We start from the raw sequence: 22,685 nt of genomic DNA, 5'->3' as shown, positions 1-22,685 counted from the left end.
AACAAATGATCCGTGTTCACTGTAATGCTTGTTTATGGTGTGACTTGTTTACTCAGACTTGACTACTAAGCATATGACGTACACAAATAGTGGCCTCATTATTTAGATTTTTAATTTTCCACATTATTGTATGTAAAAGTATCGATTTTCCACTCACTTAAATAGAACGTTTAGTTCTTCGCACAAAAGTAAACAATGACTGAATCATCAATTAATTTATCTATCACTGGTGTCGTTGACATGCGATTACTCTAATTGTTTTGTAATAATCATGTCTATGAAACTCGTAAATGGTACTTATTGTGTCTTGATGTAAACAACTTTTTTACGTTTGATTTGCGGGTTCTTTTGCAAAATAATAGACGGATAATGTTTCGCATATTAGGATTTATATATTTTTATAATGTTTTTTTTTTATATTCTGAGCCGTTTTCTCTTTCTCGTGTTTGTTGACGCATTATTTATTTCACCAGCTTCTTCAAAGGCTCTACCATTAATACTAACAAGATTGTGATCTCTTTACCGTGTTCGGAAGGCTATAAATGTAGGCAGAACAAGCGCATTCCTTATCATTTATCACGGGGCCTGTTGGTGAGATTTTCGCAACGAGCGCCGGAATGCGGCAAGTGAACGTCGGAACGTCGCCCTCATCCGAGCCTGCGCTGGCGCTATGCGGCCAAATGTCACGGAGGCAAAAGCGTGATCCCACAGACACTGTGGCGAAATTCTAGCCTTACTCTCCTAGTATTCAAAAAAGTAAAGTGATTGTTGTTGTTTCTTCACTATAACATCGAGAAAGTATCTAGTTATTTGTCTTCCGTTTAATTCAGAAGAAATGTCTTTCGAAACCGAAACTAGCTTGGATGTTTGTTGTTGTTTGCTAACGACGTTATCAGATTATTCGTAATATCTTTTTTTTTTTTTTTTTATTCAAAGTAAAAAAATTGTACAAAAATTTACTTAAAGCTAAATATGTCGCCAAACTGCAGTGCAGTTTCCGAATCTATATTCGTATTCGGAATATAATTATAAATCTCTATTAAAAAGCAAACAGTTCCTTCGTTTTAAATATTACATGGAATTTCATGGGTCCAATGAATTATGTAGAGTAGATTCATGAATTTCTCACGATATTTGAGTAGTTCCTATGATCACCTGTGGCAATATTTACCCTTCGCTCGCTATTAGCTTGATTTTGTAATAGCTCCGTAATTTGTTCTTGTGTAACGACTTATGTTTCCATTGTGTGGGCTATGGAATAACGAAATAACCACGGAACTATTCGATTTAACCTTTTCCATTCAGCTTCTAATGTAACAGAAAGTGCTTAATTATAGGGCCACAATGTGAAATGCACTTAATTACTGTTGAACAAAAATGATGTGTTTGCACTATGTCTGAAATGATCAACAAAACGAATATCTGTTTTGAGCAACTTTAAAATTAAAACGCACGTTGCAGCTATTTTTGCAGTTAATTTATCAATGATACCGTGTGAGTCACCACACACATGGTTGTGCTTATTGCGCCTAATTATCTATCAATAGTAGTATTAAACAGCATCCCGTGGTCTAGAGGTTAGAGCGTTGGGCTCACGATCTGGAGATCCTGGTTCGATTCTCGAAATCACTTTATGAGACTGTCCTATGTTTGGTAAGGACAAGGACATTCCAGACCTGAATCACTTATGATTCCGTGCTTCGGAGGGCACGTTAATCTCGTTGGTCACAGCTATTAGCGTAAAAAAGCCTCTATGAACCCGCAGTGGAGCAGCGTGGTGGAGTATGCTCCATACCCTCTTCGGTTGATTGAGGAGAGGCCTGTACCCCGTAATGGGACTTAAACAGGCTTTATATGTTTATATCTCGATTTATTCCGGCTGTATTCAATAGTGTTATGTACTGTTTGTTTATAAATACACCATACATACGTTTCCATCTAGATCTTGTCAATGTATCTCAATTTACATCCCGTGATTTCTTCTTCAATTAACACCTCATTTGTACATCAGTCGTATCAAGTTCCTAATTACTTGAGCCATCAATACTATCTTCGAAAGCCAGATGTTTCTATGGAAGTTGTTAAACTGGGCGCTGTCATCCTTCCCTTTTCATCTTAACAACATATGTGTGCTACGTCTCTTTCCCTTTCCCCCCTCCCCGCAAGTCCACCTGTGTCGCGACATACATCTCTCGTCTTCCGTCCATTGCTTTCTATTTTCGCCGGTTCATTTGTCTGTGTGAGTTTCTTGTACAAGATTATTTTTATATGAAACCTACGTCTTAAAATATTTTTGTACTTCTTTTTAATGTGTTTAGTACATATTCTAAATAGTTTTTAGATACATCGGTGTATTTATTATGTTACAATTCTTCGTAATTACTTAGTAACTGACACAAAAACTTATTAAGTACAACACGACATACTTACGCTTTTGCTTGAGCAATTTCGTGATTTTTTATCAAGCTCAAGTTTACGGCTAAGCATTGTTTTAAGTGTTTTCACTATATTCATTTTCACATGCTAATCCATTGTTCTCTTTTCCCTAGATGACGCATGAGTTATCACTTTCGACACATGTAATACTTTCAATATCTTAATATTATACTAACTCTATCATTTTCTTATGTTTGTGTGTGAGTTTTTTGATTTTAGTACAAACAATATCGTAAAGTTTTGATACGTATGTTTCATTTGTTGTGTTTTACGCCTTGTAAAAAATCATTTTTACTGATCTTAATATCTCGCCTTCCAATTGACTTTTCATTTTTTTTTCTATTAAGGGCAGTGATTAAGTTCAATATAGAATTAAAAAAAGTGGTTTAACAATATACTCAATATTTTGTAGTAAATAATACATTTTGTAGATTTGAAAAAAGTAAACACAGTGAATAAGGTTCAATAGAGTGTAACTAATCGGGTTTGCCTTTCGAAGGCCGGCCACTTCCATTGTACCTGTTACAGTTCGATTGTCATTCGGATCGAAAGTATAAAGGGGCTTAATTCTATTATAAACATTACATAAACTGATGTCAAATTTTATTTTGCCATACTTTTTATTATTGTTTTGTCAACAAACCCTATTGTAATCTTATCCAACAAAATATCTCTCTTATCCAATACTCCAAAACCTTTAGTAATTCAATCTGACATCGCTCGTACGGTCTTCGAAGCGAAACGGCCTCGTCCAATTGGGAAAGGTCGTAGCAGCGTGCCCTACATATTTGCCCTCCGAGATTGGAATGCATCTGGATCTAACCACATAGGACAAATTGATGCCATTTCAAAACTAAATCCTGTTAAGGATATCCTCAACATATCAGAGTAGTATACTTACAATTGCGGAGAGACGTGTGAAATATATTACAAGCTACTGTGTAAGTTAAACAAGGAAGGAAAATATGGTGCACGTAGCGTGTCAAAATAGATGGTTGCACCAAGAAAATTTCAATTTTACGTAGCCCAATTCTAAACCTGCGTAACATCATGAAACTAACATAAAATGTTAACAGCGTTCTAGCCATTTCATAATGGCTAAACCAATGTGCAATACTTGAAACAATTATTCGATTTCAGCAAACTATTACACAACTTCAGTTCGATAATATCTACTAGAAACAAACAGGTCATATGCTACTAGTGCCAGTAACATCATTCGTAACCTTACGAAAACTACTTTTCTGATACCATCTATTAGAAATTATTATGAGGTAAGTAAATAAACCGGGTCTTACAAGTTCGCTTGTGTGATTCTTTAAATAGATATTGAAATGTTACGTATTTCAACAGAGGTGTTGTTCTTAACGCTTACATTTTTACAACAAAAATCCCAAGATCTCGATTGTAATAAAAATAAAAATGTCGTAGTTCTTCTATTTATAGTATGTAGGTCTTTATAATAATGACTTATTTTACATTGTCACAAACAACGGCAAATCTGTTATGCTCAATATAGTAAATATTTGTATATATCTTCATCACTATCAGTATGTAAGTATAATGTTGCAATACTAGCTTCAGTAATATTTCGGTCATCCGACTACACACGTGGTTAATGTGCGTAATGATTTTAAAAATAGGTTAAATATAACAAAGTAGCCACCTTTTGATCTGCAGTAGAGATGTTGACCATTATTATTATTTTCAAACGTAACACGTGTAAAGATTTCCTACTCACAATAATAACAACACTGTTAATAAACATAGGTAACTATAATGAATATGAGTAGGGATGTTACAAGACTCATTTTCTCACTACACCGCACTTGCCTTACTTACCTATATTTCCGTCATTCATCATCATCATCAGCCCATTAACGTCCCCACTGCTGGGGCACGGGCCTTCCCTATGGATGGATAGGGAGATCGGGCCTTTAAACCATCACGCGGGCCCAGTGCGGATTGATGGTTATTAACGACTGCTAATGCAGCCGGAACCAACGGCTTAACGTGCCTTCCGAAGCACGGAGGCGAATTTTTTTTTGTGGTCACCCATCCATCCATTCATCCAGTCACCATCTATAATTTCACTTTATCAAAATAAAGACGTGTTGAATTCAACAATACGTCTAATTGATTGAAAGTGTTATTGTCAATTAGAAAGATTTCCAAAGGCAAATTATTTAAGTAAGCCTGTTGAACTTGACACTGAAACTCGTGACTCGATAAAATACGTGTTGTATTATTGAGGCCGTTCATTTTGTATTGGAATTCATCTAAAGTTTAAGAAAGTGACTAATGGTTAAGTGGAATGACAAAATAAGGAAAAAAGAAAGGGTATCATTGTGAATATGCGGTAGGATGTTTTCTGTGGGTCTTCAATTTGTAATGTTCAGCATCTATCAGGAATGAAATGTGTGATATCGAAGCAATTTTCGTAAAATTCTTAATTCTCTATGTTCTTAAATCATGGACGTCTTTGTAATCAGAAACATTTACATCATTATCTGTGTCAATCAACTCTGCTAACGCGCTCACCGACAATGCGGTGTGCAAAGTATGCAATCGGTTCTGCAATGCATTACAGCTAGCATTGCTAGGGATTCTCTCACATGACGCTACCAAGGGTAATTACCCTGGCTCTGCGATGATGGTATTATGTTGCCGACGACGACGTGTAACAAATTATACCTTGCCAACTTGACATGCGTCGCAGACGACTGTGTAATTTGACGTTTTGTACGCTACATGTGAAGAGATGCATGTCGTATCGTAGCAGAATGTACACTAATCAAGAATGAATAAGGGCCTAGAGTTTCATTAACTGATTTTTCAATTGTAACTCGATGAAACACAAACTTCGTTAAAACACTGATGTGCGAAACAGTTAATAACATAATCTGAATACCTATAAAAGGAAATTGTAATATTCAGAAAAGCACACCTGATGACCTGATCTTTTCAATCCATGGTTTAATCTACATTTGTCCTTCATCACGATCCAGTCAGCTAAGATTAACAATATGAACAAAAACAAAGGAAGATATAGATAAAGGAAACCGCTGTTTTACGTTTCAATTTCAAAACATTAGTTTATTAACATTCGGTAGGTAGCATTAATGTGGAGTTTTTTTTAAGTTCTTTGTGGTAATAGACTTGTTATTTATTTACAATCAACACTGTTAATTTACAAAAACAGTGAGGATTCCGGTTTTTCCTCTCAAACAGCAATTTTCGGTTTGACCCTCAAGAACACGGGTTCAATATGTTTCTCATTCACATATTTCATTTATTTTATTGTTGTTCTCTTTATAACTAGTTTGGCTGGATATGGAAATGCATGTTAATGCTTCTAAAGGGTCAAGTTTTCTCTTGCAGATGCGCTACATACAAACTGCCTACAGACGTGTTTTTTCATATAAAAAGATAAAATAATATAATTCATTTCTTGTAAAATAACTTGCATTACGATCCTCTGTGTTTTCGGCAAAAAAAAGCCAAGTAATGCCAAGAGGAGATAGAAATATTATGTTTTTAACAAATGTAGAGGAATATACACAGTCAATAGGAATGGCATATTCAAGCTACCAGGTGCACAGCACAACCAACTGGTCTTATTGATGGTATGAGTATTATTATTATGAAAGAACCTCATACACGCAATAGAATTATGAATCCGAATGAAGCTATCATAGCATCATCGTGTACTTATAATAAAACACTACAATCTGCAAATCGTGAGCTTCATACGCCTAATTTCAAAAATACATCATACCCAGTGAAAGCGAATTGCTAGTAGCTGGCAATTTACATGTTATTCGTATTAACCTTGACTGATGTGCATTAAGTACGGACTATGAGAATTATTCATTTCTTCCACAACCAAACCTCGGGTGAACGACCTACTTACCTACACAAACACTATATGAGGTGAATACGTTTGGTCGTGGCCAGAAAAACGGCGATTTACATGAACACCAAGCTGTTGTTGCGATCTTCACCACGAAATTACAATGAAGTGGAGTTACTTATTAATACTTTCAGTAGATATGTTCAGTATATTATATTTCATCCACAGATAATATTATTTTAAATATCCTAACGCTTATGGCATATGATGACACGATCTTAGTAAGTAGTTTTGATTTAATAGCAACAAAGTACCATTTAATATATACAACCTTAAAAATCCCTACCCTGTGTTTAATCTTTTATTGTCGTGGCAAATCAAGTTAGTACATACATAAGTGACAAAACTTTGTAATAGCGAAGTCATCAATTGTTCTAGACCATATGTCGCTGTATGCTTATTTAAGTGCCGCATTCACGTCCAAGTAGGTTCTTTAAAGGCCTGATGGATGTGTGTATTGTCAGGTGTAACAATAGACCCGGCGTCCGTTCCAGCGGACTGTCATAGTGTTGTGGTAAATATCTCACTACTATTTGCAACTTCACTTGTTACAAGATACAAGATCTACTGAAGTAACTGTGATCGTCTCATTATGATTTGTATGCTTCTTTGATTATTCTATTACATATATTTTATATTGATAAAATTACTAGTAATTAAAAGTAAAGTTCCAGGATCTATTTCAAATTCGTGTTACTTAGAATTTGAATTAGGATGTTACTCGACGCTTAAAAGTCCTATAATATCATTACTACGAGTACTATTTACAAAATTGACAAGTACTTACTTACCTATGAAACAAACAGCTACTTTAAGTATTTACGCCTCATTGTTTCGAGTCTAGAGACAAGATGACAGTAACAGTTGGACAACATTAGCAAGAAACATTCGCTGAAAGCACTGAGACAGATATAGCCTTTTATCTCTAAAACTTTCACCTTTCATGTGTTTGTCTTAAAGGATTACCACGGCATTACTCATGCGGTTTCACTTGGACAGGTTCCTGTTTCAACGTTTTGACTTAGTATTTCAATTAGATTTATTATCTTATGTAATAGTACTTGAAACTGCAAATATAGTTATTGATTTATGTAATGTACTTAAATATCGACTACTTCTAGATTTCAAACCAGAAACACGTCTACTTATGGTTTTTGATGATCTCAGTATATGAAAAGGTCAAATACAATGCTAGCTAATTATTTTATTAGCATGTAAGTTCCTATTATTTTATAAGATCTAATCCTCTATTGCTCTCTGTCTGACAGTCCCGTTTAGTCACGTCAATGATATCATTACTTTCACACTTGAGTAGTTCAAATAACTTGACAAAAACGTTTAGATCTTATCAGATATACTTACCTTTAACGGAGAATCGACCCCAGGTTTAATGTAGAACATTACCCTAAATTACGAGTCATGGTCTTCAAACACCGTAATACGGTGTAATAGTGACGCATGGATGTTCAACCTTGCAGGCTTGGGAAGTGCTAATTACCAGTAATTCAGTAAACAACGGCCAGCGAAGGGCACATGAAAACCCTTGGACTGGCTTTAGTGGAAACTAGTCAGAATTGTGAAAACGACGGAAAGTTTGTTTTCAGACCAATAACACGACCAAATATGACGATTTAGCTTATCGTCTCCACACGTGTATCTAATACACAAACAGTATGTAGACGTAAATGAAATTGCTTAAGAGAATATTTTGTGTTTATGGAAAATAGGTTAAGGTTACCAAACCTTAACGTTTTTTTTTTTTTTATATTTGTATAATACCATTCCTTAAAATCTCCATTTTGTAACCTATTTATATCATTGATTTTCTAGTTGGTGTACAGAATTTATCTATTAAAAAAACTCTAATTTATATAAAAATTGGTTGATGAAAATTGTCTCTTAACGATAAAAAGCACAACACTAAACTAAAAACGTGAAGACCATAAAATTAAATGCATACAGTAACGATGCAAAGTCCGAGACGTAGTTGCATCTACAAGGACATCAGATTGTAAAGCCGTTTCAAGCAAGTCTTGAATAATATACAAAAAATCTGTGCACATAAAATATCTGACGTTATCTGAATGCATGTAAATCCTAGATCGTTGAAAAATTACATTCATTATCTGGTTTAGTTTCGTTTTACTATTTGTAAACCGAAATCCCAAAGGGAAAAGACTCCTAGTAACATTAAATCTAAGACGATTTCGTTACGAATGTACGTACACACACTCAACACAACTGAGTTGCCGACGAACGAAAGTAGTTGATCAAACTAGTTGCTAGGAAGCCAACGTCTGAGAGCAACATCGGCAAGATTATGAGGATCGCAATATTGGCAAAGTTCCGAGTCGACCAGATTCCTCGTCCGCCGGCACCAGATTATCTGTCAAGTGCCTTTGATTATTCCGATCTATCTGAAGAACATTTTCAAAGGATAAACCATTGGCTGGCGCAGACTACTTCCAATAGACTATTCATCACCCAAATATTTTCGTTCGGCCAGATGGCCTTGGAACGACAAAGGATTTAAAAATTTAATTGAGAGTTCAATTCAGTATACTAAAATGATGCAAGCCTCATTTATCTATAGGTTACTATTGTTTGGTTCATAAAGGGACTGAAACAAATAGGCTAAATGTTTCTGATTTGCAAGAAATGAGGTTTCTATCCTGTTCAAAAGTTTTCTATATTATGTATAGTTGCAATAGTACAGTTAACAGATCTATGGATATTAAAATACAGCTGTAGCAATCTCAGTGTACCTGCGGTTACACTTGTATCCTGGGATCTGGAAATAATCTGGTCTTTGTTGTGAAACGCAACCAGGCCGCGGTCACGTTTGGTTTCCACTTAATATTATTCTCGACTTGCGGTTTATTTGTGTAACGTTAAATAGTAAACCGTCGAACGTGATAGTCTGTGAAGTACAAATTGTTACAGACTTCAGATTTTGATTGTAACAATGTATTTGGGAAACTAACGGGTCACAAAGATACGATAAAGCATGTCTATTAAAGCAAGTTTCCATTGCGCTGAGAAAATATCGCAGCCAAATGAGATTTCTCATTCCAGGAAATAATAAATGTTGAGAAATGGTATGTGTCATTTGACCCTAGACGTACAACATCGCACATCAGTTAGTAATCTCTTACAGTAAACAGTATTAATGTCTCTAAGATAATGATGACGTTTTCTAGTTAGACGACACTTCCTATAACTTTACTAATCTCAAATGGAAATTTTATTTTTCTGTTGAGCACAGTAGTAATGAATCCTATACTATCAAAGTTACAATATTTCATTAGAACTACTCCTTTTTTGCAAGTTAATAAAATACATACACATACATACTCACGCCCGTAATCTCAAATAGGGTCAGCCACAAGTAAAAAAGACAACTTGCAGCCACTGTTGATGCGCAGTCCTAAGATAAATATGTTGATCTATATGGTGACAAGTGTGATCCCTTGTCAAGTTATTTACTTATTAAGTTATTTTATTGAATAACCAATTTCCACTAAAAATATTGCTGAGTTTGATGATAAGATAAAGCTTGTCAAACTATTAACACCCAAGTTATTTACTTCTGATTTCTTAAATAAACAATTGTACGAGTATGTTACCGGAAACAGTCGCTGGGATAGTCAATTGACAGAGTGATGTCTCAAAGATCATTTTGCATTACGACGCAAAGACTGACCCATGCACTTCAATACGATAATGGAACACTAAAAACCTAGTCACCAGGAAGAGACCGCAGCATTGTACTCAGAGGCTTTTTATGATTGCAAAGGATAAAGTTATTTATAGTGGGCCTTCCTATCAGTTCTACAATGTCGCCAACCGTATTGTTAAATGTCTCGAAAAGCGTGTAACTATCAACGCTGTTTGTTATTTTAAGAGCCGTGTCAAGAACAACAAGTATGACCGTAAACTCAACACGTGTACCGCAACCGAAACAGCATTTAGCTCTCTCTGTGCCTTTGACTCTGTTAATAGAAAGTCAAGAGCCATACGTTGTTTTGGAATGTATGCTGCTGTCCTGACACATTTAGAGAAAAGCTTTTTCATTTCCTATTCTAAAACAAAGTGTCTTGGCTTTAAATCTTATTTCCCTCTACTAATACTTTAAAATTGCCTTTGTATCAAACTCCTCCAGCTTCAAGATACTTCAGAATGTTTCATTCGGGTGCTCCTTCGAGTGCAATCGTGAATATACTACGTAGAAACTGTACTCCAGCGCATGCATGATCACTCAAGTGTGTGATTTACCTGCATTACATGTCAGTCTTCATTGAATGTCCAAGTGTTTGATGATGCTGACCAAGGACATTGAATAATATTTCTAGGTGACATCGCTATGGAAATTGTGTAAATACGAATATCGCGTAAATAAATCGCCACACACTATTTAGTTTTAGGAATTTGGGTGGATATTTACATGGGAAATACAAATCGTAGATAATGGATCTATCTGCTTAATGAGAAAGCGTAAAACCTTGACTTAAGGAAATACGAATTATTCGATTCTATCCTCGAATCGATTTCACACCTAATTCTTCCATGAATACTTGTTCCTTCCCATTACAATTAACTCATTAACAATCATGCTGATTATCGTAATTAGAGATTAACATGAAGAAGGAAGAGATTATAGTAAAGCCTAGCCGCTTTCGATATTGCGTACATTATAATCAGTCAAAAATACAAAACCAACAATTGAATAGAGAAAATGGAAGCACGTCCGCATTTAAAAGGATTTTCGTTTCTTGCTTATAACACTTCAACCCTTACACTACAGAGGTTTCCTCTTTAAACTTTTGAAGCGATGATGAAAATCTCAGATTGGTCGGAAGCAATTGCTACTGTCAACAGTGATAACTATCATCCAATCCAATGACCAGCGCAGTTCGCATCAACTGAAATACAACATGCACAATAGGGCGAGTTACGTATTTGAATAGGTCTTTATCCATTCATTGTACGGCTGAACGGTCTATTGCCGCTTCCTTATTTGATATTCATACCTTTATGCAATACATCTGCATCGCATTGTCCTCTCGTTGAAAAGCATTTTTCGTTGCCAAAAATAGAGCATCTATTTCAATAGGGATAGTCACATATAAATTGACCCCAGTGGTTATACTTATTATATTATTATGAGGTAATATTATTATGGCTATGTATAAAACTACTCTCTTGCAGCATTGTTTAACTTTCATTGAGCAAGCCAAATGACTCATACTAACGAAACAAATAAGTCATTTTATTCTGTACTAAGGATAAATAAGCCTAAAATATCTTGCTCAAAATGCAGTTGTGTAATAACAGATAAACTTCCTCAAAGGATAATGTTATACTTCGTGGAAAACCGTTGGTAAGATTTCACAACTCAGTACTTTCGACTTAAACAAACATAGCTAGCAAACAAAGCGAGTTATCGATGCTATTTTTAACCACCACATGGTTTGGGTGCGCCAAGGCAAACTAACTATCCTGTGCATATTTTATCGGATCGTCTTTCTACTACTGCACTCACGAAAGTGTCAAGTAGTATTTATGTCATCCAGTCTGTCTATTCTAGTACGATCGTCTTTGTAGAACGCTTAAAGGTTACATTTTTAAGCATCAACGCAGTGACTATTACTGTTGCGTAAAATAAGTGTCAATGTTAGTACTGTCTGATGGCATTTGCCTTTATTATCTACTCAAATAAAATACTTTACAGCTTGTCAAATATTTTACCACGCCTTTGATCAGCATGGTTTGTTATTCAAATCTTTTATCTCATAGTCACACCCAACTTGATTGGTGGTCCAAAAGCGACGTCATGTAGCTTCCTGACCTACGAAATTTGTCTGCACCTACACGGCTAAAAAGAGAGAAAGTTAATGTGAAAAAAGAGTATTCTCTGGAAGTCGTATTATGTAATACTTTCACTGTTGCATTAATAGAAAATGTATGTCTTACAGACGCAAGGAACACTTCACAATGATGAATATAGAAGTCTAATAGAGTATCCCCACCCTAGCAGTATAAGTCTCTTTAAAGATTTTGCTCCTGACTTCCCTGAAATCATTGCATGTGTAAGCAACATCAAAATTACCATGACCAAACACTATTCAAAATCCACACTTTGAAATCATGTTTTCTGTAATGGCAGTCTCTGTGTGTCAGTTTCTCTGTTTAAACATTGGCGAAACCCCATTTTCGAAACTTAGGAAGGAAGGCATCAAATTGCGGAACGCAATTTATTCAGCACAGATTTCTCGGTGCTTCTAGCCGCTACATTTGATTTATACGAATTTGCGGCTCGCTTACAAATCCGTGGTAAATCCCAAAAACATACTTAAATTAAACTCTTATAATTGTTGGCAATGTTATGGCGTGATTCTGCTAAAATAGGAACTATTGGATATAATCATGACTGTTTGCAAACAACTACGTTCAAAAGTTTTTGAGCGGACTTTACACAACAAGACCTTATCAATTTCACCTGAATCGTACATCCTTCTTAAACAAATGAAGACTGACACGTCTGCATTTGTAACTGCGACGTTCGCCTTGTGAAAGAATCGTACTTGCAACACTGCGTTTGTAATCTAACTATAACTGGGCAGAATTATTTTCGGACCTAATTGACTACAGGTACGCCAAAATGAAACAAAAGCTGCAATATTCAACCTAATCCGATTTTATTATGGTATGCCATTTTATTACTATGGCAGTCTGCCTCTACAGTAAACTCGGGGTCAGAATCTAGCCACTAATACGCGGTTACACGGATTATTAACTTTAAACGGATATTAACCAACAGCCCTAGCCGCATCTCTGATTGGTACTTCCGATTGGATTTTGGAAAGTTTCCGCTCATTTGAACGAAGATTGATGGAAGTGAAGATTTGTTATTGCTTTCAGAAGCGTGGCCGTGACCATCATCGGTCGTAATTATTGATTTATTTATGGTAAATTACGATTGGCTATATCAATCTGAACCCTGATATTTGCTAGAAAAACTCATTCACCTTGATCTAGTGAATGAGGATAATTTTAGTCCAGATGATCTGAAATTAGAATCTGTTATGTTTTCGAACATTAATCTTTCTTCTATAATATATTATGGCTATAAACGGTTGTGTTTTTCTCCACTGTCGACTTTATAACATATTTTCATTGTGCAATGAAATAAAGAAACATAGTAGGTTGTATAATTTGCATCAGCTGATAGATAACAGCTGTGTAGATACAGTGTACCTTTAAAAGTAGTTTGTTTTCTTACCACGACCTTAGCCTCTTAAGTGAATCACTCGACCAGAACCGACAGCCATGAACATCTAACAGTTATCCAAAATTATTCATGTTTACTTTATAAATCACAATAAATAATCGATTTAACTCATACTTTACCAGCAATGGACAAGATTTGAAAATGATACCCGAGTCTATTTATTCTGAAAAAAGAAAAAAATACTCAAAGGTAACAACAAAAACATTTATTTCGGACAAACTACGACACACATTTACTTACTTGCATCGTTGCCGTAATCCACCGAAAAAAGGTCAGGGATTCTCAACCCTAGCTAATTATCGACGAAACGAGGGAATTTATTTAATTAGTTGGTTTACTTTAGTAAAACAAAGTTGCTGACTTCTCTGGATTTGTGAGACAATAGCTGCAATCGGAGGCCTCGGTCAACGACAACAGAAAACGAAAGGAAAGGAAGCCACGGCGGATGTGAAGTCATGGCGGACGTATAGCCACTGTCAGGAGCATACGCGCCCGCACTCACAAAAATATTTGTTGATTTATACGACTTGGTAACTAAGATGTTTCCGTCGATTGGGGGCAGTAGTAGTACAGCATGTATGGCTTTGATGCAACTATGACCGAATGAAGATAACTATAGAACTTACAAAAACGATGAAATTAATTGGTTTGTCCAAAAGAAAATGTTTCCAAATTTTGTCGGGAAATACGCGCAACACTGAATCCCGAATTAACACATTTTGTAATGTAGCAAATACAGCATAATGCAATTTGTCATTAACATTTTGCATGTGTTCAATGGGTCAACGTGACTAAACGACGTATAAATGTATTTTCAGCTTCTAATTACAGTTGCAAAACGCACAATCCATTTCCTACCTATAGGTGTTGTAAAAACAACTACAGACATTACTGAAACTTTAATGTTAGTAAAACATACATTCAAACGCGGCCGTTTCGAAAAAACCTCGATAATCTTAAAACTAAAGCGAAATCATCGATTGAACCATAGACAACAGTAAAAAAGTGTCAGGAATTTATGAAATCAAATCCAACCAGTTACAAAATAACAAATGTGCATGTATATCTACATAAAACATTTGAATTGTAATCTATGACTGAATCATACGGGCGTATCTAGGCATCTATGGTTGAACAATGGAAGCCTGGTGGCCGGTCGATGACATAAAAGCAAATTAGCATTAGTAAGTAGTCATTTTCATTCCGTTATTGTCGTATAATACTCGTTTACACACCGCGCAAGCTTTCACGTTTGATAATGCAATATCAGTGAACAGAATAATCACTTACATTGAGAAAACAAGTATAGGATAGACTTTTAACACCCTCATCATTATGAATTTAAGAACCACGTGTATGTCGATGTAATATTCTCCACTCTTTTCTATCAAAGGCCAATTCTTTGATTTCCTTATAACACACAACGATCGCCTTCTCTTGAATTTGTTCCATGTAAGCTCTTCTGGATCTTCCCCGTCCTCTCTTTCATTCCACCTTCCCTTATATGTTTTTTTTTAAATGTCATGTCTTATTAAGTGTCCAATCATCTTACCTCTACTGTCCTCAATAACTCTCTTGACACACCCTGGGTAAAAAAAACCTACTTTTTATTTTGTGAAGAAAATTAAGTTCTACTAAGTACACATAACGAAACGTGAAATACGCACCGAGTCTTCAAAACTTTCAAACCATACCTGAAGTTTAGTATTCCTAGCTGTACGGAACAAACCTCTTGATAGATTTGAATGGAACCAGTTTGCTCTAGCGTTCGTCCTCAAACCAGCACACAAGCAATCAGTCATCGCGACAGACGACCTTGCGACGACAATCTCTACAAGGCCCATTGTTTGCAAACTACCCGCGTGAACGTTTAACTTGTTAGCACCTGTTAATGTTATATCTTCTGTTAGATAAGCAGCTTGAAGATAATTTACTAGTTTATGATTTACAACTTAGATCTGAATATTTACAGAAAATCTTTAAATTCTGTCCAGAAAACTTCTCTGTTGACAATTCTATCCTTGAATGGTGGCGCTTGAATGGCTTGAAGTTTCCCTATTAACGACATCAAACAATTTTTTATTATTATATTTATTAACTTTCGTTAACTCGCTATATATTTTCTTCCTTTAATTAGATTTTCTTATTATCCTTATTTACAACCTACTCGTCTCCTTCTCACGCCATCGTCTCATGATGTCATCCAATATTATTAATAATCCATAACTTATCATAATTACGCAAGTATATTTAACAAAATCAACCTGTCTGACCATTGTGACTCACTTTCTAACCATTGTATTTAAAATACTCAGTTTCGTTTTCATTCCTACCAGCTCGTTCGTTGTTGGCAGATTTAGTATGTAACTAGTTAAACAGATTTCATACTGAGTTTCTTCATTATTATTAAGTACCAGCAATTGATTTACTGCTAGACACAGGTCTTCCATTATCTACCTCTTTATCATTATTATATTTTAACGAGAACATAATATAAACATCTTTACTCGTAGTATGCAAGTATGACATTCCACTGTTCTAGCAAGTTGCGTAGTTTCAATCCGTGCAATGTGCCAGTGGGTGTGACAACTATCGTAAAATGTCTGCCTCTGCCTTTCGCAAGTCTGCACCTACAGAGCCCATGTATGGCATTACGCATGCGCTATGCGACAGATTTCGTCACAAATTATCATATGAGAAGGCGTAATGAGCGTGATTTGGGATTTCGCACTTTTAATTAATTTGATTGGGTAGTTTGATACTGTCAAAAGATTTTGACGTGTAAGATTAGATAATTTTCACCTTCAACCATTAGGCATGTTTTAAAATAAATAAAGTTTCATACATCAACCATGGTTCATATAGTACAAAATTGCATGACACGCATTTGATTTGTTTTTCGTAAACGTAAGACATTAAAGTCAGGGACTACGAGCATTTGGTGTGATGAAACCATGTACTATTCTCAGCAATTACCGCTACATGTAAGTTGTCTGTTGCGCTTTACCAAATATCGCTATCATTTTGTACTCTGGTTTTATACAAATGGCCACACATTTAAAAATATATCTTATTTAAGTCCGAAGGCTTCCTACTTGACAATAAATATGTCGTAATAGCCTTAAATCTACTAAACAGTCACCATTCCAATCCCTAACCGCTCCCGATATGACCATCAATGTTTATTTTTTCCTTTTTTAGGTGTCCTCTTTCTTAGCTTTTTCGCAAATTTCTCAGAACCTCCAACCTTAACAGCCCGTTGTCTTTTGCCTCCAGTTGCTGCAGAATCTGGGCAAGGTGGACCGCACCCTCGACGACATCTTCGAGGAGCACCTGCAGAACTTCAACCGGCAGCACCAGCAGGCCACGAGGCTGCAAAAGGAGTTCAACAACTACATCAGATGTATACGAGGTAACATTTTACTTATTACAACTATTTTAAAGACAAATGTTATGTGTGGTATAGATATACCTGAATGAAGCAGATAAGCTCGAAATTCAATTCATGTGAAAAGCAGCATTCGGAAACCAATTCTTTTAAAAGTGGCCTGTTTGACCGCCAAGACCACCAGTCTACACCGCCGAGCATGTATGTAGATTTTGGACATGAGTGAAAGAAGCGAAAATGGTTTGCAAAGATCGACGTAAATGGATCTCTTTTTCTTACCCACCCTATCTAAATGTTAAGCACCTCCTGGGAAGTCCACTATCAGAACAAAAATATTTGTATTTACTTTTAAACAGTACTGATTATCAATCGTAAAATTCCAGCGGTCCAAACAGCATCCAAGTCGCTGATGGAAGCGATCACAGAGGCGTACGAGAGCGGGTGGTCGGGCCATGACCTATTGTATGTGCAGGCGCAAAATATGGAGATGCTGTGGCAGGATTTCTCTCACAAGCTGGGAGACCAGGTGTTGATCCCTCTCAACACGTATACCAACCAATTCCCGGAGGTCAGGGTAAGTTGAACATTCTTCATCATCATCAGCCCATTAACGTCCCCACTGCTGGGGCACGGGCCTCCCCTATGGATGGATAGGGAGATCGGGCCTTAAACCATCACGCGGGCCCAGTGCGGATTGATGGTTATTAACGACTGCTAATGCAGCCGGGACTAACGGCTTAACGTGCCTTCCGAAGCACGGAGGAGGAGGAACTTTTTTTTTACATTCTTATTTTGGTCTTTTTACCCTACTGCGAAGAAGCAAAAAGGAGGAATTGAAATTATAAATTTACTACATATAGGTACTATTAAACAGAATGACCCAGTTCAGTACATAAATTATGATACATTGTGACATTCATTAGCATAGTGATGTATCAGTCGATAGGTATTTGGCCGAGCGATTCTTTTCTATCTAACAGTACAGGGCATAAGTTAAAAACATACTTATGCATGAAATGAACCTGTATTACAACAAGGTAGTGTACACAATAATAGGTGAGCCTTATAAGAAGTCTATAAACAAAGCAGAACGTCAACCTACTGAATATTCTTGGCTAGAAATATGCATTTTTTCATAATGTTTATTAAATAAAGATTGATTGGGAGTGAGCAAGTCTCAAAAATATTATTCAGTCAGGGCTAATTGTGAGTTGAAAACAAATAAAAATCGAAAGACTTATTTATTCAATATAATTTTGGTATTTTCAGAAAAAGATTGAAAAACGAGGGCGCAAGTTGGTGGACTACGACAGCCAAAGACATAGCTTCCAGAACCTACAGGCCAACGCTGCTAAGAGAAGGGATGATGTTAAGGTATACATATTTTCGTAGTATCGTATAATAGTCGATAGACTTCTACAAGTTCGTAAATGATTAAATGATTAGTATTCGCAATAGTTTGACTGAAAATTGTCTTTTTCTCTTAGACAATGCATGGATCGAATGTTAAGGTATGATTAGTTTTATTACGTATAAATGTTTCACCAACGCTGTTTTAAATGTACTTGACTGAATGGAAGAAGACTACAAGAAATTTTCAGAAGAATTTGTAATACCAGGGACTCTGCAAATCATTTTTCTATCATTCTTTTTCTATTTTGTTATACTCCGAATTCTCCATACAAGTCTCATTTTTACCATATCGAGACGGACAGTCCGCGCGCGCCTTCCCCTCTTTGTCCTTACGGCCATTTTAGACTAAATCAAGACCCAGGGGGGGATAAGATTTTTGATTCTATATGTATGTTTCTGTTTAGTCTGTGTATTATTTTTCGTTCTTAGGTTTATTGCATTCCAGAACAACTTTCGAAAAGTCCAATGAACTTATCCGAACGAAATTAATTTTCCAGGTGACAAAAGGAAGGGAACAACTGGAAGAAGCCAAACGCACATACGAAGTACTGAACTCTGAACTCCACGACGAACTGCCCGCTCTATACGACTCCCGCGTCCTCTTCTACGTCAACAATTTGCAAACTCTTTTCTCCGCCGAACAACTTTTCCACTCTGAGAGCTCTAAGGTGAGGCCTAAGATTAGTGTTGAAGTTTTTAAAACTGCGAAATATTGTGTCTATTGCTTTTAATGCAAGTTTCCACCAAAGCTAAGATGGATAAGGCATAGTTTCAATTGGATTTAGTCGGCACACGTGCAAAGGCCCACGATTAGCCACTATTTTACTGCTCCTATTGCTCTTATTATTTAGGAGTTTCTTTCCAATACGACTGTGTCTTTCTTCTCCGAAAAATAACGATACATTTTATTGTTACTATTAACGCATTTTTCTCTCTCCTTAGGAATTAGGCCTTAAGCGCACGAAATTCAACCGAATAAATAATATAAAAACAAACGTTAGACCGACTGTCGGTATGAACATTGTAAACTCAGTCATCAGGTCATACTGACGCTTATGACATAACTCAATTCATAACGATCCTCTTATAGTAACACTTGTACAAAAGTCACATCTGAAGAGGTTCCTACCTTTATTTTCGTGTTCTTTTTGTAATTATCAAACCCCTCCTACCAATCTACAGGTATTCAACGAACTGGAAGCCATCACAGACAAGCTAGCAAACGAATGTCAACGCGGATCGTACAGCAAGAAGGCGATCGCCAACAACGTCTCCCCGGTCATCTCTCCAGCGCATAACGGCAACGCTGCGTCCCCCACCAACACTGTGCAGAGTGAGTAGAGAATAATACCGGGGGTAACTTTAACCAGTAAGGTCACACACTATTTTTAAAATAGGAATTGGATTTGAAGAAGATTTCAGTTCAGGCTTTACCACTCTAGGACTCAGTGTATTTTCGGCACTATGGGTAACTTTCACTCTTTGCGTAAATTCGCGCCACTGGGAAACCCCGAATTAGAGAAACTTTATTTAGATGTACAAAATTAAAATTAAAAGTCAAAGAACAAGCCAAAGACAACCAAAAATGTATCTGCCATTTTGTTAAGCATCACACACATAACACATTTATGATTATTATCTAAGGGGTTATCCTAGGAATTGAATTAGGTTAGATGCTAGATTTGCAAACTAAACGAAATTTTGGCTTGTGTGATGTTGTTGATATGACAGCAATGCCTTGATCTGTCCATTTGAATTGACTAACATAGAATAATCATGTGGTATTGTTTTTATTTTGAGCATTTACAACGGAACTTGAAGCATTAAGCATTTGAAATTAACTTATTAAATGATTTATACAATTTAAGAATCTAACTTTTGTAAAATGCTTCATGTTTCGTCTTGACAAGTTTGGTAAACGTTTTGTAGGACGCATGTTAGTTATCTCGCTGGATTCTTATAAATTGATTATAGTAAACTTAAAACGGTTGATTACCCATCTGAATTCTTCCAATCGGGAACCGACTCTCGGACTTTTGGTTTGGTGATGAAAATTCCGAAAGTTTTTGTATTTCTGATTATCCTTGAAGAAATAAATTGCAATATTCGCTGAAAAGAAGTACCAGGTGAGCATAACGATGCGTCCTAACTAAGTAAGTGTGCCGCATGTGATGTGTGACGTGTGTGTGCGTGTAGCGCCGGCCGCGCTCAACGGCGACTCGTCCCCCTCCCCGCCCGCGCCGCGCTCCCCGCGCACTCCACCGCGCACCTCGCCCTCCCCGCCCTCCCCGCCGGACTCGCCCGCCGGCGCCGAGACCAACAACAACGGCGAACAAAACGACAAGAAGGTTGAAGAGCTCTACGACATACCTGCCGGTAAGTTATGTCAGCCTATTACTTTTTTACACGGTGATTTGGTTCTACAAGTGAGGTAGGGTTCCGAATTAGGCTAAGCTATTGGGGTCTACCGATAATAAATAAAGCTGGTTTCCACTACGATGTTTACATTTAGCATCTTTGGCAACATTACTCAATGTAACCTAACCTAACGATACTATGTATCCGTCCAGTGTTTCGTGTGAAAGAGACATATCTCTCGTCTCTTTCGCGCTGGGCGATGTACTACATATCTCTGTTCTGCTGTCATTCTAATCATGCTACGTTATAAGAGGTTTACAATTATTTTGACTTTAGTGTATGACACGCCATGACAGCGTAATAGGTAACTTATCAATTCATGAGACACTAACAGAAAAAAATGTTCCATGATTGACAATCTAAAACAAACTACATCTTAATCTACGGCTATCTATCTATCACTTTTAACATCTTAAATAGATTAGCTTAATTCGGAATACCAATTGAATACATAATTATGATGTAAAATAGGAGCACCCTAAAATCATAAGGTGAACAGTTCAATTCACAGTAAGATTGTTGTATGAATAGATCATACCAATCTTCATCAGAGTAAGTTACAGATAAAGCCAACGACTACAAGGCAAGGTAACGCCTATAGATGTTGTACGTAGTTAGTCGCATGTCATGTTATTTTTATTTGACTGCACTCTTCATATCACTCACATAATAAAATATATCTTTTATTTTCAATATTTTCTGTAAATAAGTCCCTAAGCTAGGCCTTAGTTGGGTATGCTAGTTAAGTACGCAAGACAATATAGGTAACATTGCCTACAAATCGTTCAGATGATGTAGGCAACGCAACCGTTCTCCCAGGGTCCACGCCTGCCCAGGAGAAACCGATCGCTAACGCGGAGAAGGCAAACAGTATCGAAAAGGACAAGACTATTAACGCACAAGAAAAGAACATTAACGCACAAGACAAGAATAGTAACGCAGTGGAAAAAGAGGTACAAGAAAAAGAAGTAGATGTAGCAAAGGAGAGTCCGCAGAAAGAGGAGAGCAAAGGAGACGACGTTTACGATATACCTGTCGGTGAGTTGGAAAGGGATGGAGGATCGTTCACTGTTCCTACTACTTAGATAGCGGCGAGAGAGATATAAATAAAACGAAAGTTTGTAAAACGATAGAATTAGTAGCAGTTATTCTTAAAATATTGGACATAAAACCTACAGATTATAAAAAATACACAAATATGCGAGTAGCCTGTCAAAAGTTGCTTGTTACGAGTATATCAATTAAGCATAATTTGCAGACCGCGAGCTAATTTAGTTTAGGCTTAGCTCGCATAGCTGACGCTTCATCTCCTTCCATTGACGTTCCATATTTGGGTGCATACTGCAAACTTCACAAACATTATGGAAAACTGCGTCTACCACCAGCAATTATGCTTGTAGTATGTTTTATTATCTGTGTGTCCTTTTTTCAATAAGTATTTTTAAGCACAATAGTATTTTTCTTGTCTTTCTGGACTACATTGATGTTTTGATTTCAAAATCTCATCATATCTCAGCGTTGTCCCGTTTTTTACAGGGTCCGCTTACCTAACCTACTTCAAGTCCGGTTTTTAATAGAAGCTTTTAAAATTCAAAATCTATAAATGATTTCTGTTTTAAATAATTATTTTTAAATAATTTCTGTACGAATGTGAACAATCCTTGATCTTCACTGTAAAAAAAAACATCGGTGGCGGCTCTTAAATAACTTCAGAATTTATTTATTCCATACGGAATGTTAATATCTTGTGTTCATATTCTAATTCATCTTGATCAGGTGACTTTTATATTCGGTATGTATGTGTAAATATTGTATTATTTTCTCTA

The 22,685-nt window shown here is 36.4% G+C and overlaps 1 protein-coding gene across 4 annotated transcripts in view; it reads left to right on the top strand.

The window, feature by feature from the left end:
- LOC126369476 (myc box-dependent-interacting protein 1) overlaps positions 1 to 22,685 on the top strand; it is a 43,234-nt gene that overhangs the window by 17,436 nt on the left and 3,113 nt on the right. Inside the window, exons 2-8 of one of the 4 annotated variants that reach the window (XM_050013894.1) lie at positions 16,917 to 17,052; positions 17,412 to 17,602; positions 18,298 to 18,402; positions 18,939 to 19,109; positions 19,624 to 19,774; positions 20,638 to 20,817; positions 21,679 to 21,897. In XM_050013894.1, the coding sequence (XP_049869851.1) occupies positions 16,917 to 17,052; positions 17,412 to 17,602; positions 18,298 to 18,402; positions 18,939 to 19,109; positions 19,624 to 19,774; positions 20,638 to 20,817; positions 21,679 to 21,897 (1,153 nt within the window). Of the gene's footprint in view, positions 1 to 16,916; positions 17,053 to 17,411; positions 17,603 to 18,297; positions 18,403 to 18,938; positions 19,110 to 19,623; positions 19,775 to 20,637; positions 20,818 to 21,648; positions 21,898 to 22,685 lie in introns of all 4 variants that reach the window. The other 3 variants (XM_050013893.1, XM_050013895.1, XM_050013896.1) reach the window with 3 other exon arrangements.

The sequence above is a fragment of the Pectinophora gossypiella genome, chromosome 9 (genome assembly GCF_024362695.1).
Source record: "Pectinophora gossypiella chromosome 9, ilPecGoss1.1, whole genome shotgun sequence".
Classification (NCBI taxonomy): Eukaryota; Metazoa; Arthropoda; class Insecta; order Lepidoptera; family Gelechiidae; genus Pectinophora; species Pectinophora gossypiella.
This window is presented reverse-complemented; position numbering and strand designations above follow the sequence as displayed.